This window comes from Photinus pyralis, unplaced genomic scaffold (genome assembly GCF_008802855.1).
Source record: "Photinus pyralis isolate 1611_PpyrPB1 unplaced genomic scaffold, Ppyr1.3 Ppyr1.4_LG6, whole genome shotgun sequence".
Taxonomy (NCBI): Eukaryota; Metazoa; Arthropoda; class Insecta; order Coleoptera; family Lampyridae; genus Photinus; species Photinus pyralis.
Window position 1 is genome coordinate 38,166,155 of NW_022170663.1, and position 15,126 is coordinate 38,181,280.

Sequence of the window (15,126 nt, forward strand, 5' to 3'; positions counted from 1 at the left end):
TAAGACCATGTGTACCAATTTTCAAAGCGATCGCAGGTTTCTAAACAAACTATCATGCACACGGACAAACGGATGGTCAAAAAAGGATCTGTTCCAAAATCGGATTAATTTCAGAAAGGCGTACGTATCACGTCCTGGTAGGTACCTCCTATATAATAATATAATAATAATAATATGCTTTTACTCCCCTTAAATTTGTATATAACAATAGAAATATAAAAAAAGCTAACCCCATACAAAGTATAACTTGATTTTTTAAGTAGTATTAAGACTTTTATCTAGTATACTATTTTAAATTTTTAATGTATTTGAATACTTTTTACTGTATTCGAATACGTTTCAAAGTAAGTTAATGAAATACTTTTCAAAGTATTCGAATACATTCTAAAGTATTTGAATACTTTTCAATGTATCTGTATCTAGTATTCGCTTGTACTGGATGTAAAAGTATTTGCAAGTACCTTTGATTTGTGTAAAGTATTTAGTATTTAGTATTCAAATACTTTTTGAAAGTATTCTGCCCAGCTCTGCAAGGAAAGCTAGAGGAGTTGTGAAAGGATTTGGACAAAAAAGATCAGGATATACCGTGCGTAAATGAATTATTTAGTTCATTCCATTCACATGTAAATATATAAATTACTTCATCAGTGAAATTGATTATTACAACTAACAAATAGTAAAAGTGTCATTAAAAATGTATTGGGAAATGGTAGCAACTAATTATAACAAAACCAAATAATTTACAGAAGAAGGAGTCATAGAAAAAAGCAGTAATGGACACAGGTAATTTGCGCATCATAAATCAAATATTGACTACATCTTTTCGATAAACTCCTTTTATTGGTCTATTGTGTATAAATGGTCAATAAAATTATTATTATTAAAAATATGCAAAACCGAAAAGGATTGTTTAAAAGCATTGTTTAAAATGATAGAAGTATACCTAGGAGTGTGTATTGTTGGTGGTCTAACGATTTGAATTAGTATTGAATGGAAAACCACAGATATACGTAACGTATATCTGTGGGAAAACTGACTGTGACTGTAGACTTAAGAAATTTGACAACACTGTAACTGTTCCTTATCAATAACCATAGAGAATCTATCTATTGCCAGTATTTATTGTGTATTTTGTAGAATGAATGGAAAACGTCTGTTTGTAACAGTCGGCACAACAAAATTTGATAAACTTCTCAAAACTGTAACAAACGAGGAGATATTAGGAATTCTACATAAGTTAGGTTATAACCAAATTCAGTTACAAGTGGGAAATGGTTCTTATGTTGAAGTAAAACACGAAAGTATTGAATTGTCTTATAACACCTATTTTGAGGATTTTGACAATGAAATAGAAAAATCGGACTTAGTTATCAGTCACGCTGGTGCAGGTAGCTGCTTACAAGTCTTAAAGAAGAAGAAACCATTAATTGTCGTTATAAATGACGATTTAATGGATAACCACCAACTGGAATTGGCCCAAGAATTAGAAAGACAGGGCTATTTATATTATGGTACATGTTCCACTTTAAACAAATTATTGTTGCAAGACATTACAAAATTAGCAGAGTACCCCACATCAAATAAAACTTTATTTGCCAAATATATTAATAAGTGCATGGGATTTTCATAAAATTTTATTCAATAAATTACAAATTTTACAACCGTTTTATTTTTAAAAAAACAGAATAACAAGATTGAGATTCTAAACTAACTTTTTCGCTTCAAAGAAACTCTTCAAATGCTTCATTTGCCAAGCGCCCATTGTTAATAATATTGCAGTTTGTATTATCGACCACCACAAAACTCGAGAATTTGTGCTTTCGCTAGTTTGTCGGAAGCGTTCTTCGCGGTACTAAAATAAATTAGTTATTAAACAGAAAGTGTGTAATAATTGACGTGGTTTACTCGTTGATAATTTTGCTCTTTGGAGATTTGATCCACTTGGTCGAGCAATTGTCGAATTCGTAACTGGAGTTCAGACAGCTTCTCTTTCTGTACTACGTCTCCGTAGTTAATTGCATGTTCACCAACTTGAATATCGAGATGTACTTTTAATTGTGAACCGCTGAACCAAGCGGTACTGTTGGAAAACATGCAAATTACATGCTCGCCAGGTGTGTGAGACGTAAAGGATATACGACCTTCGGAACTATACACTCGGGATAACAGCGTTTTATCATCAGGATCCCTAACCTCAACATGCATTCCAATACCGGGTGAAGAAGGCATATATCCACCGCTTCGGGGATCGTATAATTCAACTTTGTAGTTTACTAAAGTTCAAAATAGTTATTATTTGAATGAATTAATTGCTATTCTTACCTATAACGTTTGTTTCATCTGGGATTTCCTCTATGAAACATTTTCGTTCTGTTTCTCCAATGTGGAAGTATAAACCACAAACGGTATGCAATACAGATAGAACTATTAAAAACAGTAAATTTACTGCACTTTTCATAGTTTTTATCTTTTAAGTATTTTAATAATTATAATAATTTAACACGTCACCTCCACAATCACCAATGTATTTTTAATTTTCTTATCAAGGAGGAAAGGGAATTCCGTGCAGTGTTGCCAAATCCAAAACACAATTTACATGGTCGCCAAAATGTACAGTATTACGGCTCGAACCTGTTTAATATTAATTCTATTCAGTACTTTACGCATTTCTTGCGCTACATGCCCATTACGAATAAGGAAAAATATAGAATTCGAGAGTAAGTGACTTATTATTCTCATATGTCTATGGGCTTACTTTAGCCACTTTCGGTTCACTCATAAACAAAAGAGTGTGGTCCATAAAGGGCAACAAAGGCAAAATTAATGCAAACGCTTATGGGAATATAAATAACTTGACAAAATTGAATTATCATTATTATCAGCTGTGGAAATGAACAGTTTTACTGGAGGGCTACACTGTTGCCATATCGTAAATCCATTACTGCTAACTTGACAATTGTGTACATCCCGTACTTTATCCACTTTCTTTAATGTACATAACCGTGATATAACCTAATTACCTAACCTCTAATATCAAGTTTTTTATTGAACGATTTTTAGGCCAAAATGGACATAACATTATTAATTGCATTGGCAGCAGTTACACTATTAATACTCTTGAGTATAGGGCTGTTTTTCAACACAAGGAATACTCCTAAGAGTAAATCATAACAGCATATGGATTCCCTTTCTCTAACATGTCTTTGTAGTTAAACCTCCAGCTCAAAATCGTGCTCAACGACCAAATGATGGAGTACCAAGGAGGGCACAAATTGCAAGAAACAGGGGAATGCATATGCGTGGTGCGGGAGGTATGTACGAAAGTAGTCAGGGTCATGTCTTTACACCTTTTTTCAGGACGAAGACAAGCTGATTCGGAAGATGAAGAGGAACCTGTCGAACGCACTCCTGATTTGCCAGATGAAAAAATGGGAGTGAAGAAAAGAGCGAAGTTGGAAGCAAAGGCTGAGAAAAAGGCACAACGTGAAGCAGAAGAACAACGAAGGAGTGAAAAGAAAAAAAGGGACCAGCAAGCAGAGGAAGAGAGGCAAAAGTTAGATGAAAAAAGACAATTAGAGGAAAAGCGAATTGAAGAAGAACAACGTAAGTTAAAAGAAGAAAAAGAAAAACAAGAGTACGAAGAATACTTAAAAATGAAAGAAGCCTTTAGCGTTGAAGCAGAAGGATTTGATGAAGGCGAGAGTGAGGACAGTCAAAATTTGCTTCAAGAATTTGTTTCCTATATTAAAAAAAATAAGGTCGTTGTTATTGAGGATTTGGCTGCACAATTTAAACTGAAAACTCAAGCTGCTATCGATAGAATTCAAGATTTACAAAAGGACGACATCCTAACTGGCGTGATCGACGACCGTGGAAAATTTATTTACGTTTCACGTGAAGAAATGGAGGCAGTTGCAAAGTTTATCAAGCAACGGGGTCGAGTGTCTATATCAGAACTTGCTGAAAATAGTAATCATCTTATAAACCTAACACCTCAAGTTTCTGCATAGATTGTTGTAGTTATTGATTATAAAAGTTATTCCATTAAATTATGAGTTTTACACTGAACACCCTTAGATGGTGTGGAATTTCGTTTTTTGCTAATTGATAGAAAGATGGTATCTTCTATCTGAGAGGTCCATCACTGGTCAACAAACACTCGATCAAAAATGAGTAGTTGTTGAGTCACCTTTGGAATTTTTTTACATGGGAAATGATACTTGAACTTCCAAATGTGACTCGACAGCAACTCATTATTGATCGCTCGTTACTACAGAAGTCTGCTTGTGCCCATCCTGGACAATTTTTTTATTTTTGATTGATGAAGCCCCTTATGGAAGTGGGGAAAGTTTGACTTTTCATTTAACATTGATATGGTTCTATCTTGGAAGTCGCTTGCATCCTAGCTTGGCACAAAAAGAAATCTAACACCAGGTTAAAAATTTGGTTTTGCGCATGGGCAATGCCAACTTATTTACAAAAGCATTAAAATAAAATTGATTTTTCGCATGTGCAGTGCCAACTTTTCGAAGTAGACACTCCAAATACTTGCCAATTCGCTTATTCACGATTTAAATTTTTTTATATCTGTATACGCTCCCCTATAATAAGTGGTATTTATATGAATAACAAACCATGTTTGTTAAAAAAAAGACGTATCCCAACTGTGAGGAAAGTATTTCAAAACTTGATATACGTAGTCAAATAAGTTATTTGTACAATTACAATGTATTTGTTGATAGTTTTAATTTAACTATATGAGAAACTGACACGTAGTAAAACTTGTATTATTTGAAAGAGAATGGGGCGCAAGAATCTTTTGCCTATACTGGCCCTAGCATTAAAATATAAGTTAAAAAGTAATCGTAAACGATTTACATAAAGCGCATTTCCACTTGCATTCATTTCCCATTTGTAAGATGCAACTTCTGTTAAAATTGTAAAAATCCGGCCACAAATATGAAAGATAGCGTTGCACATGGGCAATCCATTTTTGCCGTGCTTCTTCAAGTTCAGTTTATGAGAAGAATTTCATTTCAATGCTTTTCTAAATAACAAAGTTGGAACTGCGCATGCGCAAACCTAAATTTTGAAACTAATGTTAGATTTTCCTTTGTTCCAAGCGCCTAAATATCAAATTTCACTTAAATGCTTCCATAGATAAAAAAAAGTTGGCACTGCGCATGCGTAAAACCAAATGTTGAAATTGGCGTTTGATTTTCCTTTATTCCATGTGCCTATGTATCAAATTTCGCTTAAATTCTTCCATAAATAAAAAAGTTGCCACTGCGCATGCGCAAAACCAAATTTTGAAATTGGCGTTTGATTTTCCTTTATCCCAAGTGCCTATGTATCAAATTTCGCTTAAATTCTTCCATAAATAAAAAAGTTGGCACTGCGCATGCGCAAAACCAAATTTTGAAACTGGCGTTTGATTTTCCTTTATTTCATGTGCCTATGTATCAAATTTCGTTTAAATTCTTCCATAAATAAAAAAGTTGGCACTGCGCATGCGCAAAACCAAATTTTGAAATTGGCGTTTGATTTTCCTTTATTCCAAGTGGCTATGTATTTCATTTAAATACTTGTAAATGTATATTTCATTTAAATACTTTTATAATTAAAAAAGTTTGCAATTCGGTTTATAAATGGTCGAGATGCGAAAAGGGCACTGTGAATTTTAAATCGATTCGACTCAACTTTTGGCATTGCGTATTATATGGCTAAAGCTATGCCCATATTGAATTTCATGCAATTCAGTTAATAACTAACGGAGATGTAAAAGCAATGGGGCATTTCTAAACAAAGTTATCGTTCACACGGACAGATACAGGGACAGACAGACAAAGGAATAGACGGACAGACCAACAGACAGACGACAGACAGCAATACAAAATTATAAAAGATCTAGGATCGTTAATAAACGGCAAAAGTGTAAAATTATGGAACATGTAAAAAACGGTTTTTTGTTTTTTTACAATAACTTTTTTTGTAAGCGGTACAGAAAAAAATCCTTCCTTGGTGCAAGACTCGACACCATAACGAACCAAATAGCGAAAAAAGTAGAACAATAGCTCTTAAGATAAAGAACTAGTAGCGTCGCAAAACGAGAGGACGGACGGACAAAGTGGCCACAATAGCGCATTTTTTTTTATTTTTGTGGAAATGCGCTAATGAGGAAAACATGATCTCGCCATTTTTGTTTGCATAATAAATTTTTTATTTGTTTGTCAATTATATGAGTCAATTCGTCAATTGTTTTTAAAAACTACAGGGGATTTCGATTTCAACTCTTATTTATAGCCAATTTTTTTAAACAAATTGTTGATACGTGAGTAAGTCGGGAGACAACACAACCTCGAGCTAAAATGGAATACTTTTTTCCCTTGTATAATAAATAACTATTGTTATTTTCATTGCAAGATAAAAGTATTCAGCGAGTTTTATTGAAATTTGTCAATATTCTGATTTTGACCAGCTAATTAATTCAAATACCGTGTGATGTAGGTAGGTACTTTCAATGGCTACTCTGAAAAGTATATTGATAATTTTGTGAAGTATAGTTATAAATACTTTCAAAATTCCTAAATACTTTACAAAGTATTTAAATACTTTCTAAAGTTCTGTAGGCGTTCGGTAATCCAGCACCTAAATTTTTTCGTTTATGCCGGATTAGTGGATTTGTATATGGGATATAAAGCAAAAATAAATTAAGAAATATCTACAACTAAAAAATAAAAGTTTGTTTAATCGTCATATTCCTCAATAAAAAATAAAACTAATATTGAAATAGTATAATTTTCAACTAGTATAATTTATAAAGAATTGCAGTAGATTATTAGTAAATTGTAACCATACTTGTAAGCTGAAACTAAAAAAGAAAGTATAAGTAATTAAAACCTATTCAATACACAATAATTCCTTAGTGTGACACACTTCTTTCTCTAAAGTATTAATGTGATCACATCTCAATCAATCAAAACTTCACACTTAAACTACACTTAAACATGTAACCGATGTGCAATTCAACTAATACCTACATTTACGAATCAAATTAAGCTACAGATATACATATTTTATTATAATTATCACAAATTTTGATCATAATTCGGTAACGTTACATATCAACAAAAATGTTATATAGAGGATCGTTTCTAGTGCTGGCACTAACAGATTTCTTTATATATTAAATCATTCAGAATAGGTGAAGTAATGCAATTTGATTGCAAAATTTAAAGGGACAAAGCAAATATCTGGTAATACACATGTCATAGTGCAAAAGCAGATACAGTAAATATTGCACAAACATATTGCATTCTATAAAATTACTTACCCAAAAATTATAATGTAAGGTCCAGCACCAGTAGCAACCTACGTACTACACTCTATTAAACTCTTCTGTACTGATTTACTTACCTACTAATACAGTTAAACATAAACTTATTGTAAATATTAAATTCATACAGAATACTGACCATGAAATCAGAATCAAAATGTACAATCCTACTGTTAAGTTTCATTAATACTAAATATTTGCCAATACTGAAAAAATTATTGCAAATGATATTACACTAAATAAACATTATGTGCAGTGCAAATAAAAAAATATATAAGCATATAGCCACATAAATACATTTAAAAAGTCTGTTTTAAGAGATTATTATTGACGCATACATATATGCTACTCTAACCAGCGGATTTCCCCAAGAACGTTGCATCTAATAGCAATGCATGCAAGGACCGTTCCTAGCTACGGGAGGGGGTTATGGGGATACATAATCTGGCAAAGCCCCACGGCCACGACCTCTGCCTCTACCCCTTCCTCTGCCACGCCCCCTCCCGCGTCCGCGTCACCTTCGTCCATCCGTCATGCCTATAACATGTAATTTACGCGTTTTCGCTTTAACAGTTCAATCATACCTATATTGCTTGTAGTTTTTTCTAAGTACGCCAATGGTCCCTGTAGCAAGCCACCCTGTTGAGGAAATGACGTCCTTGCACCACCCATTCCTTGTTGTTGCATGAACATTGCTTGTTGAGGTGACATCATTCCCGGTCCTACCCCAACCCCAGAACTGCTCATACCGGGAGGAACCTAGAAATAAGATTCTAAAATAAGGTTAAACTATACGTCATAATATATACCTACCATCTTGATTTAAAAAAAAAAATGTAAATGTCGCAAATTTTGTATAAATAAAACTGCGTTTCTCTCATAATTGTTTATTTCTATAACTTGCTAAATATACAAAAAAATTTCAATTGTTAGTGGAAATTAAATTAACGGCCCAATTTAGTATCTACGGAATTATTCAGCTGCTACGATACACTAGAACCCAGTTAATAAAAAAAAACAATACGGAGGTGCCCTAAACGAAAATCCTCACAATAGCAAATTAAATGAAACAAAAATGATTAGGGCACCACCTTATTCTTATCGTTGTATGAATTACATACATAATCTCTTAGAACAATGGTTAGAATCTCTAAAAGGCACATATGAGCATAGCTGCACACGTATACTATCTTCAGTTCATAAATAGATACAATAATAAAATAATGCTTATCACATGTATATATCAAATATTGCCGTTTTGAACACCCTGAGAGTTAGTAAACAGGCCAAACGTAAACCTAATCCCTGAAATTAGTCACAAACATAACTACTCGTAAAAAATGATAAGCCAAAATATTTCAGCTAATTGGCACCTTTGACTACACCTATATTCAAAACGATGATATTAACTTAATCAAATGCATAAGCACCCACCACTTTTACAGAGCTAACTAATATAAATACTACAAAGCTACATTTAAACAAATCGTTGTAGTAATCTGTCCATTTGACTAACAAGTCTATGGAAGACAATAAAAAGGGGCATGATGACTTTTAAAAACGCAGCCTTATTTACACTAAATCTCATCATAAAATGTTACATGTTTTAACATACTTTATTAAATTGGGAGAGGAAAGGAGGAATGGAAACTAAAAAAATGGGTTTGTCGAACAGAGTCAAGCAAACAGAATTTCAATGAATTTTTCATAATACAAAAGGAAATGGTAGAAATGTGGTTGTATATTGAACTACGCTTGCGACGGGAGAAATTTAATCAATGTAAAAATATCAGACTATCCCACTCCAGGTAAAGATCCAAGCAATGGTTGGTAAGCATTCTGTTATACCAGTACTATACAAAATATCATACAGCCATTCATCAATTTGACATTCATTTGTATCAACTACTCCCAATTTCAAGATAATAAATTGTACAGAGTGCAATTTGATTAAGCACTTCACCCAGTCACCCACAGACTTAATTAAATCAGTGATAATGGTCACCTGTTACTTTAGAATCTCAGTTGATTGTTTCTAAGGTAATGATAGTTTTGGATTCTGTAAATGTGATCCATGTGTGCTGGCATATTTAAAGAAGATAAACAGGTATGAAGCTAAACAGATTGATATTGTTCCGAAATCGATGGCCTAAAGCAGTTAATATGCAATGCGAGATGCAATGTATAAGCTTAGACCACTTACATTTATACTTACCTTTGATTTAAACAAATTTTAAAAAAATATTAGAAAATAAAGCATTTAGTTTATAAGTATTAATAATATACCTGAAATGAAGTGAGTAAACATGTGAAGTTGGATACCAATATAAGGAGGTATCATTTCTAAAAGTAAAACAAGAAAATATATGCAGATGGCCCCAAACCACTACCAAAAAAAAATTGAATGTAGCAGAAGAATGATTTTTCTCCTGTTTCTTTAACCAAGCTTCTTCAATATAAGCAACCACACAAAAAACAAATGTACTAATGTTATTCACCTAAACAAAAGAAAGGATGACTTTTGCTACAATGGAAGAGGAAAACAAATGTTTTTTAAGTTTGCGCTTGACCATTGTTAGTAGGAATTAAATCGTTTCATCGCTTAATAAAATAAGTCAAAACATGTAAAACTACAGTGGCTTTATAGAAATTTGAACAATTCTGTCGATTTCAAATGCTCTACAACAATTATCATGCGCTTGAAGAGATCAACGGCGGTCTACCTGCATCTGTTGTTGTAATTGCTGCATCTGTTGCTGCTGTTGTAATTGTAATTGTTGCTGCTGCTGTTGCATCTGCTGCAGTTGCTGCTGTTGCATTTGCTGCATTGTCGGTGACATAGCAGACACAATCATTTGGTTTGGCGTTTGGTTTCCCGGTATATTTGGTATAGGAGATGGCGGTACGGAACTACCGTTACTGATCAAATTTTGTGTGGACGAACTTTGTGCGGGGCTCTTTGCGTAACCCTGTAGATCGGCTAAAAGGTTTTGCCACACAGCAATTTTTTCGTAATGTCTTTTGAGCAATTCATCTTTTCTAGTTAGTTCTAGACGTAATTCGTTAATATCTTCTTTAACTACCATTTCAGGCTTTAATGCGGAGAGCAAGAAACGTTTTTGAAGAAAAAATGCTTCCATTTGCCGTGCCAAATCGATGAATCGCAGTGTTGTTTGCTCAACTTCTGTTCTAATATCATCCTTGTCTGTACTACCGACAGCCTCTTCTTTGGTAAGGACATTAAGACAATGCTGAAATGGATTCATACATTAAAATTATTCGCAAAAGAAAACCTTGTTATTTACCTGAAAAGCTTCTTCAAATTCATCCACCAAGTTACCACTGCCATTTGTTGGAGTTGCCATAGCAGAAACTGGTGGAGACGCTGAAGGTTCCTTCATTGATACAACTTTTTAAAGTAGAAACAACACATTTCAGATAATTTCATGCAATTATCCGACTTAGGAGAACAAAATTATTACAAACTAACATCACATTATAATTACAAGAAATCAAATTAGGAAATAATAAAGTTATGGACGCTCTAAAAGGGAAAGGTTGTACTGCGCAAACTGCCTGCGCCTGCCCTTACCCAACCAAGACGTAGCCAATGGGCGCGTTCACCAGACGACATGCTTCATGAGCATATACACAGGGTGGCAATTTGAAAACTCCCCCCCCCCCCCATTTCATAGTACATAAACGACATATTTAAAAAAATCAAAATCCGTTTCGGTAATTCGGAGGGGGAGTTACAATGACATAGTTGGCCACGCACCCCCTCCAACCCTCTGTGCCAAGCCACCACAACTTTTAAATCTTAAATAGTGACCCCCCATGTGTGATACGTCGTTGGAAAGCTCTGAAAAAATGCTTTCCAACCATACCAAATAGCATTACATTTAGGTGAGTAATTATCGTGCAAATAAAAAAATAAACTAAATGCCATCAAATCAACTTTCACTGCTTCATCTTGTACTTGGATCTAAAAAGTGGCACATATATTAATTTTTTATTTTCAATTTTTCCCGTAGTTTTTTTTACACAAATTTTGGTTTTGAAATTGTTTAATTTTGTTAGTCTACGAACTCATGCAAGCGGCAGACGAGAGCTATCATTTTTCCAAAAATCTTTACGTTCTCGAGTTATCTCGTTAACAGTCCTAGACGTACAAATAAAAAGTGAATTTGCAAAAAATGTTAGCAACCTTTCGGTTCTAATAAACAACGAAACACATAAACAATTGCAGAGAGGAAGGGAACTGCTAGGCTATCCAATTTTATTTATCTAAGGACTACGTACTACGCCCTACTACAGTGACTATAGTCATTAGGCGTTTTTTCGCGTTGACCAGTTCAAATGACCATTGAACGTGGTCAAGAATTTCTTGTTTTCGCGCTCCCGGTCAAAGAATTTCTAGCCTCTACAAGGGTCTCGCAGGATTTACCCGTTCATGACCGGTTGACCGTACTCCGCCGGTTGTTTTGATGTTTTGAATTGTAAGGTTAGGCTTAGGTATACATAAGACTATTGGATGTTTACTCCACGGCGAGCGATTATTTTTCCGATTATGTTTAAAATTACTTTATTGGATGATGAAACTAATAAAGCATACCATACAAGTTGATCAGGGTACATACCAAGGAATTAACGATATTGCGTTTAAATATAGGTTATGTACTGCGAATTGTGGTTATGTTAAATGACTAACAACTCATAACTGTTCTCGCGCTCTGTTCAAATGACCGTTAATTTGTATTGACCAATTCATAACCAAGCGTGACCAGAATTGTTCGACTAGGTCAACGCGAAAAAACGCCTATTGTACGCACTACGAACACGTTTAAACTACCAATTAACAAAATCAGAATTCGCAACCCTGTACACTAGGCGCTTTCTTTCGGCTACTTTGCAATCATGATTTCAAAATCGTGATCCGTAGGATCACGTTTTACGAAAGAACGCGCGAATTTAAATCACCTAACATTTGAGCAAAAATATCCTTGCATTTATAGGTTAGGAATTCGTGATCATAAAACTTTTATGTTCAGTTTGTTCTCGATTTTAGCAATCATGATTATAAGATCACACTTCGAAAGAACGTGATTTGACAATCCAAACGCGTTTGGATCACCGAAAGAAAGCGCCTACTGTACCATTGTACTTACTTTGACCGTAGCATATACACCACCAAATGTACGCTGCTCTAGCCACTGTTGTATCAATCGCCGTGTCCTAACCTAACATTTCTGAAAATTGAATTTATTTCAAAAATTTAGTGTATTACGTACTGGTTATTTACTTTTAAAAAAACTGGATAGCAATGGATGTAGAAATTCGTGCTATTAATAACATAAAGGTAAACTTACAAAAAAATACACCTACTTCTTCGTAGTCGGCTGCCTCCCATGAAAAGCATGTTTTCAGTAGAAGAAAGGCAGGTTTAACGTAAACTAAAATAACAATTAATAATTAACAGCTAATAACTAAGACATTAACACATGAAAGTTTAAATGATCTACTATATAAGGATTCTACTGTACTTACTTGTGTGTTAGTTCTCTCAGTTGTTAATTCTTAGGGCCGGTTTTTCTTGTTTCTGTTAAACCCTAATTTTCATGAAAACAAATGCATTTACGTAGTTATCTATCAGATAAGTTTAGTTAAGATAGGGAGAAAAACTTTAATTAATACTATCCAATTTTTATCCTTTAATGGAAATGTCGACGCACATTTTGTTTACTGTTCTTTTTCTATTTAGGGCAGGGGATTGTTTGCCAAAAAGAGTTTTCCGTGCGGAACTATAATTTTTGAAGAAGATCCTTTAGTCTGCTGCCAGTTTTCGTGGAATTGTAGTTACATGTACAAAACTTGTGACCACTGCTTACGGTAGATACAGAGATTTAATGAAATGAAGTATTGTCATATGCTATTTTTAAGTCCTCTGGAGTCTGCTCAAGAGAATGCACGTCGATTAACCGGCAATCCTGAATTGATACTGCCTTATCCAGAGTGTTGCACCACCAATAAAAATAGTATAGTGTCATGTTCTACCTGTGGAGTCGAGTATTGCAGTGTGCATTGTCAAAATGAGGCTTTCAATCGTTATCATCGTATATTATGTCTGAGAACTAAAGAGAGAAATAATAGCCATCCAATGGAACACTTAAATGAGGCTTGGAAGTAAGTAACACAGTAATGATACAGTTATCTTCATTATCTTAACTTAAAATATCAAGTCAGACGTCCACATTCTTTATAATAACTTGGATGATTATCAGGAGTGGGTTGGTCTTCGTATTTAACATACAAAATACCTTAGAAGAATGTGTATTTAAAATATGTGGACCTATAGTTTGGCAAAATACTTTTGCCATGTATGTTTTAATCAAGGTTCTAATACATTGTTTCAAAATTGATTTATAAAGAAACAGAGCTCTCCTAATGGAGTAATTGCTAGACAAATATAAAAATTTATTTGAAACATATGTATTTTAGATACCTACCGACAACAACAACTATCTTACTTATTCATGCATTGTATTTTTAGGCATATGCATTATCCTCCGGAAACCAGTACAATTATGATAATTCCAAGACTACTGGCAACAATTTTACAATCTCCAAATCCGGAACAGATGCAGGAAGCAGTCCTACAATTCACGCATCGCGCTATCAATGAGGACGCCCAACTTGTTCATAAGCTACTGGGCGAAAAATTTGCAGACCAACTTTTACTTTTGCACAATCTGCTACTCCAAGCTGTTCCACACGAGGGCATCGAACAGTTTTTAACATTGGAAGGTTTCCAAAGCTTATTGGCTTTAATTGGCACCAACGGACAGGGGGTGGGTACAAGTGCGGTAAGCCAGTGGGTCACTCGTAGCTCAGAGTTGCCGCTACCTGATGCAGAAAAGCAACAGCTCGATAATTTTATTGATAAATTATATGAAGATATGGATAGGGTATCCGGGAATTTCTTAAACAACGAAGGTGTCGCTTTATTTTCGCTTCAGAGTTCTTGCAATCATAGCTGTGTGCCGAATGCGGAACCCACTTATCTTCATAACAATAGCCGACTGTCACTTGTGTCTTTGAGAGACATCGAAGCTGGCGAAGAGATTACAATTAGTTATTTAGATGAATGCAACCTGCAAAGGTCAAGACATTCCAGACATAAAGTTTTGATGGAAAATTACCTTTTTGTATGCAATTGCTTGAAGTGTGAAGAACAAGTGAATGAACCAGATGTTACCAGTGATGAAGAAGAGGATGATGAGGAAGAAATGAGTGAATAATGTGGTTTTCAAAGACATGGAATAGTTTTTTAATACTACTTATGAATAAAGTCCAATTGTTGAGTATCTTTATGATTTCAGTGAGGTTTATGTTTGGTATGGGACTTTATCAAACCTTAACCTACTCCTTTCGCCTTGTCACACTTCTTTCCTTTACACTTTGTACCATCAATTCTTGCCTTTTCTTTTCGCCTCTATCATTTGCTCAATTTTATTGCTCTATCATACATTCCCATCTTATGCGTCTCTTTCATACCTGCATCCTTCCCCCACTCCTCTTTTCTCTATCACTTTCTTGCTCTTTTTTCCACAGAAATTATATACAAAGTTCAGTGCTTTTAGGATCGACCAATATAAATAAAACACCCCCAATTAAACTTCTACATACATGTAAAAACATGCTATTTCTAACAAATAAACAAAACTACCTAGACCCCTAAATACGGCCCTTCGCTCAACTGTTTTAATTTATGTTGTAAACCTGCAAGGTTT

General features: G+C 34.3%; 5 protein-coding genes across 5 annotated transcripts; 3 read left to right on the top strand and 2 right to left on the bottom strand.

Moving 5' to 3' along the window:
• Window positions 1-1,063: 1,063 nt before the first annotated feature.
• LOC116173890 (UDP-N-acetylglucosamine transferase subunit ALG13 homolog) lies at window positions 1,064-1,658 on the top strand. Its single transcript, XM_031491616.1, has one exon. The coding sequence runs from the start codon at window positions 1,139-1,141 to the stop codon at window positions 1,628-1,630; it is 492 nt and encodes a 163-aa protein (XP_031347476.1). The 5' UTR covers window positions 1,064-1,138; the 3' UTR covers window positions 1,631-1,658.
• LOC116173889 (transmembrane emp24 domain-containing protein eca) lies at window positions 1,647-2,553 on the bottom strand. The gene is made up of 3 exons (XM_031491615.1): window positions 2,323-2,553; window positions 1,906-2,273; window positions 1,647-1,852 (listed from the first exon to the last, which is right to left on the bottom strand). Exons 1-3 carry the CDS (start codon window positions 2,456-2,458, stop codon window positions 1,703-1,705), a joined length of 654 nt encoding a protein of 217 aa, XP_031347475.1. The 5' UTR covers window positions 2,459-2,553; the 3' UTR covers window positions 1,647-1,702.
• Window positions 2,554-2,975: 422 nt separating this feature from the next.
• LOC116173888 (DDRGK domain-containing protein 1) lies at window positions 2,976-4,068 on the top strand. The gene is made up of 3 exons (XM_031491614.1): window positions 2,976-3,160; window positions 3,210-3,311; window positions 3,358-4,068. The coding sequence occupies exons 1-3, from the start codon at window positions 3,067-3,069 to the stop codon at window positions 4,008-4,010; spliced, it is 849 nt and encodes a 282-aa protein (XP_031347474.1). The 5' UTR covers window positions 2,976-3,066; the 3' UTR covers window positions 4,011-4,068.
• A 2,711-nt stretch (window positions 4,069-6,779) lies between these two features.
• Window positions 6,780-10,922, bottom strand: LOC116173663 (mediator of RNA polymerase II transcription subunit 28). Its single transcript, XM_031491297.1, has 4 exons — window positions 10,642-10,922; window positions 10,060-10,587; window positions 7,921-8,095; window positions 6,780-7,873 (listed from the first exon to the last, which is right to left on the bottom strand). Exons 1-4 carry the CDS (start codon window positions 10,735-10,737, stop codon window positions 7,851-7,853), a joined length of 822 nt encoding a protein of 273 aa, XP_031347157.1. The 5' UTR covers window positions 10,738-10,922; the 3' UTR covers window positions 6,780-7,850.
• Window positions 10,923-12,540: 1,618 nt separating this feature from the next.
• Window positions 12,541-14,700, top strand: LOC116173734 (SET and MYND domain-containing protein 5). Its single transcript, XM_031491404.1, has 4 exons — window positions 12,541-12,695; window positions 13,098-13,225; window positions 13,277-13,519; window positions 13,887-14,700. Exons 1-4 carry the CDS (start codon window positions 12,660-12,662, stop codon window positions 14,632-14,634), a joined length of 1,155 nt encoding a protein of 384 aa, XP_031347264.1. The 5' UTR covers window positions 12,541-12,659; the 3' UTR covers window positions 14,635-14,700.
• The last annotated feature ends 426 nt before the right edge of the window (window positions 14,701-15,126 follow it).

Coding starts and splice junctions, on each gene's coding strand:
- LOC116173888 (XM_031491614.1), top strand. CDS start 3,067: ATGGACATAACATTATTAATTGCATTGGCAGCAGTTACACTATTAATA. Junction 3,161..3,209: donor CACAAGGAATACTCCTAAGA/GTAAATCATAAC, acceptor ATGTCTTTGTAG/TTAAACCTCCAGCTCAAAAT. Junction 3,312..3,357: donor GCATATGCGTGGTGCGGGAG/GTATGTACGAAA, acceptor ACCTTTTTTCAG/GACGAAGACAAGCTGATTCG.
- LOC116173734 (XM_031491404.1), top strand. CDS start 12,660: ATGGATGTAGAAATTCGTGCTATTAATAACATAAAG. Junction 12,696..13,097: donor GTGCTATTAATAACATAAAG/GTAAACTTACAA, acceptor TTTTCTATTTAG/GGCAGGGGATTGTTTGCCAA. Junction 13,520..13,886: donor CACTTAAATGAGGCTTGGAA/GTAAGTAACACA, acceptor TTGTATTTTTAG/GCATATGCATTATCCTCCGG.
- LOC116173889 (XM_031491615.1), bottom strand. CDS start 2,458: ATGAAAAGTGCAGTAAATTTACTGTTTTTAATAGTTCTATCTGTATTG. Junction 2,274..2,322: donor AGATGAAACAAACGTTATAG/GTAAGAATAGCA, acceptor TTTGAACTTTAG/TAAACTACAAAGTTGAATTA. Junction 1,853..1,905: donor AAGAGCAAAATTATCAACGA/GTAAACCACGTC, acceptor AATTTATTTTAG/TACCGCGAAGAACGCTTCCG.
- LOC116173890 (XM_031491616.1), top strand. CDS start 1,139: ATGAATGGAAAACGTCTGTTTGTAACAGTCGGCACAACAAAATTTGAT.
- LOC116173663 (XM_031491297.1), bottom strand. CDS start 10,737: ATGAAGGAACCTTCAGCGTCTCCACCAGTTTCTGCTATGGCAACTCCA. Junction 10,588..10,641: donor AATTTGAAGAAGCTTTTCAG/GTAAATAACAAG, acceptor AATCCATTTCAG/CATTGTCTTAATGTCCTTAC. Junction 7,874..7,920: donor AAAAACTACAAGCAATATAG/GTATGATTGAAC, acceptor TACATGTTATAG/GCATGACGGATGGACGAAGG.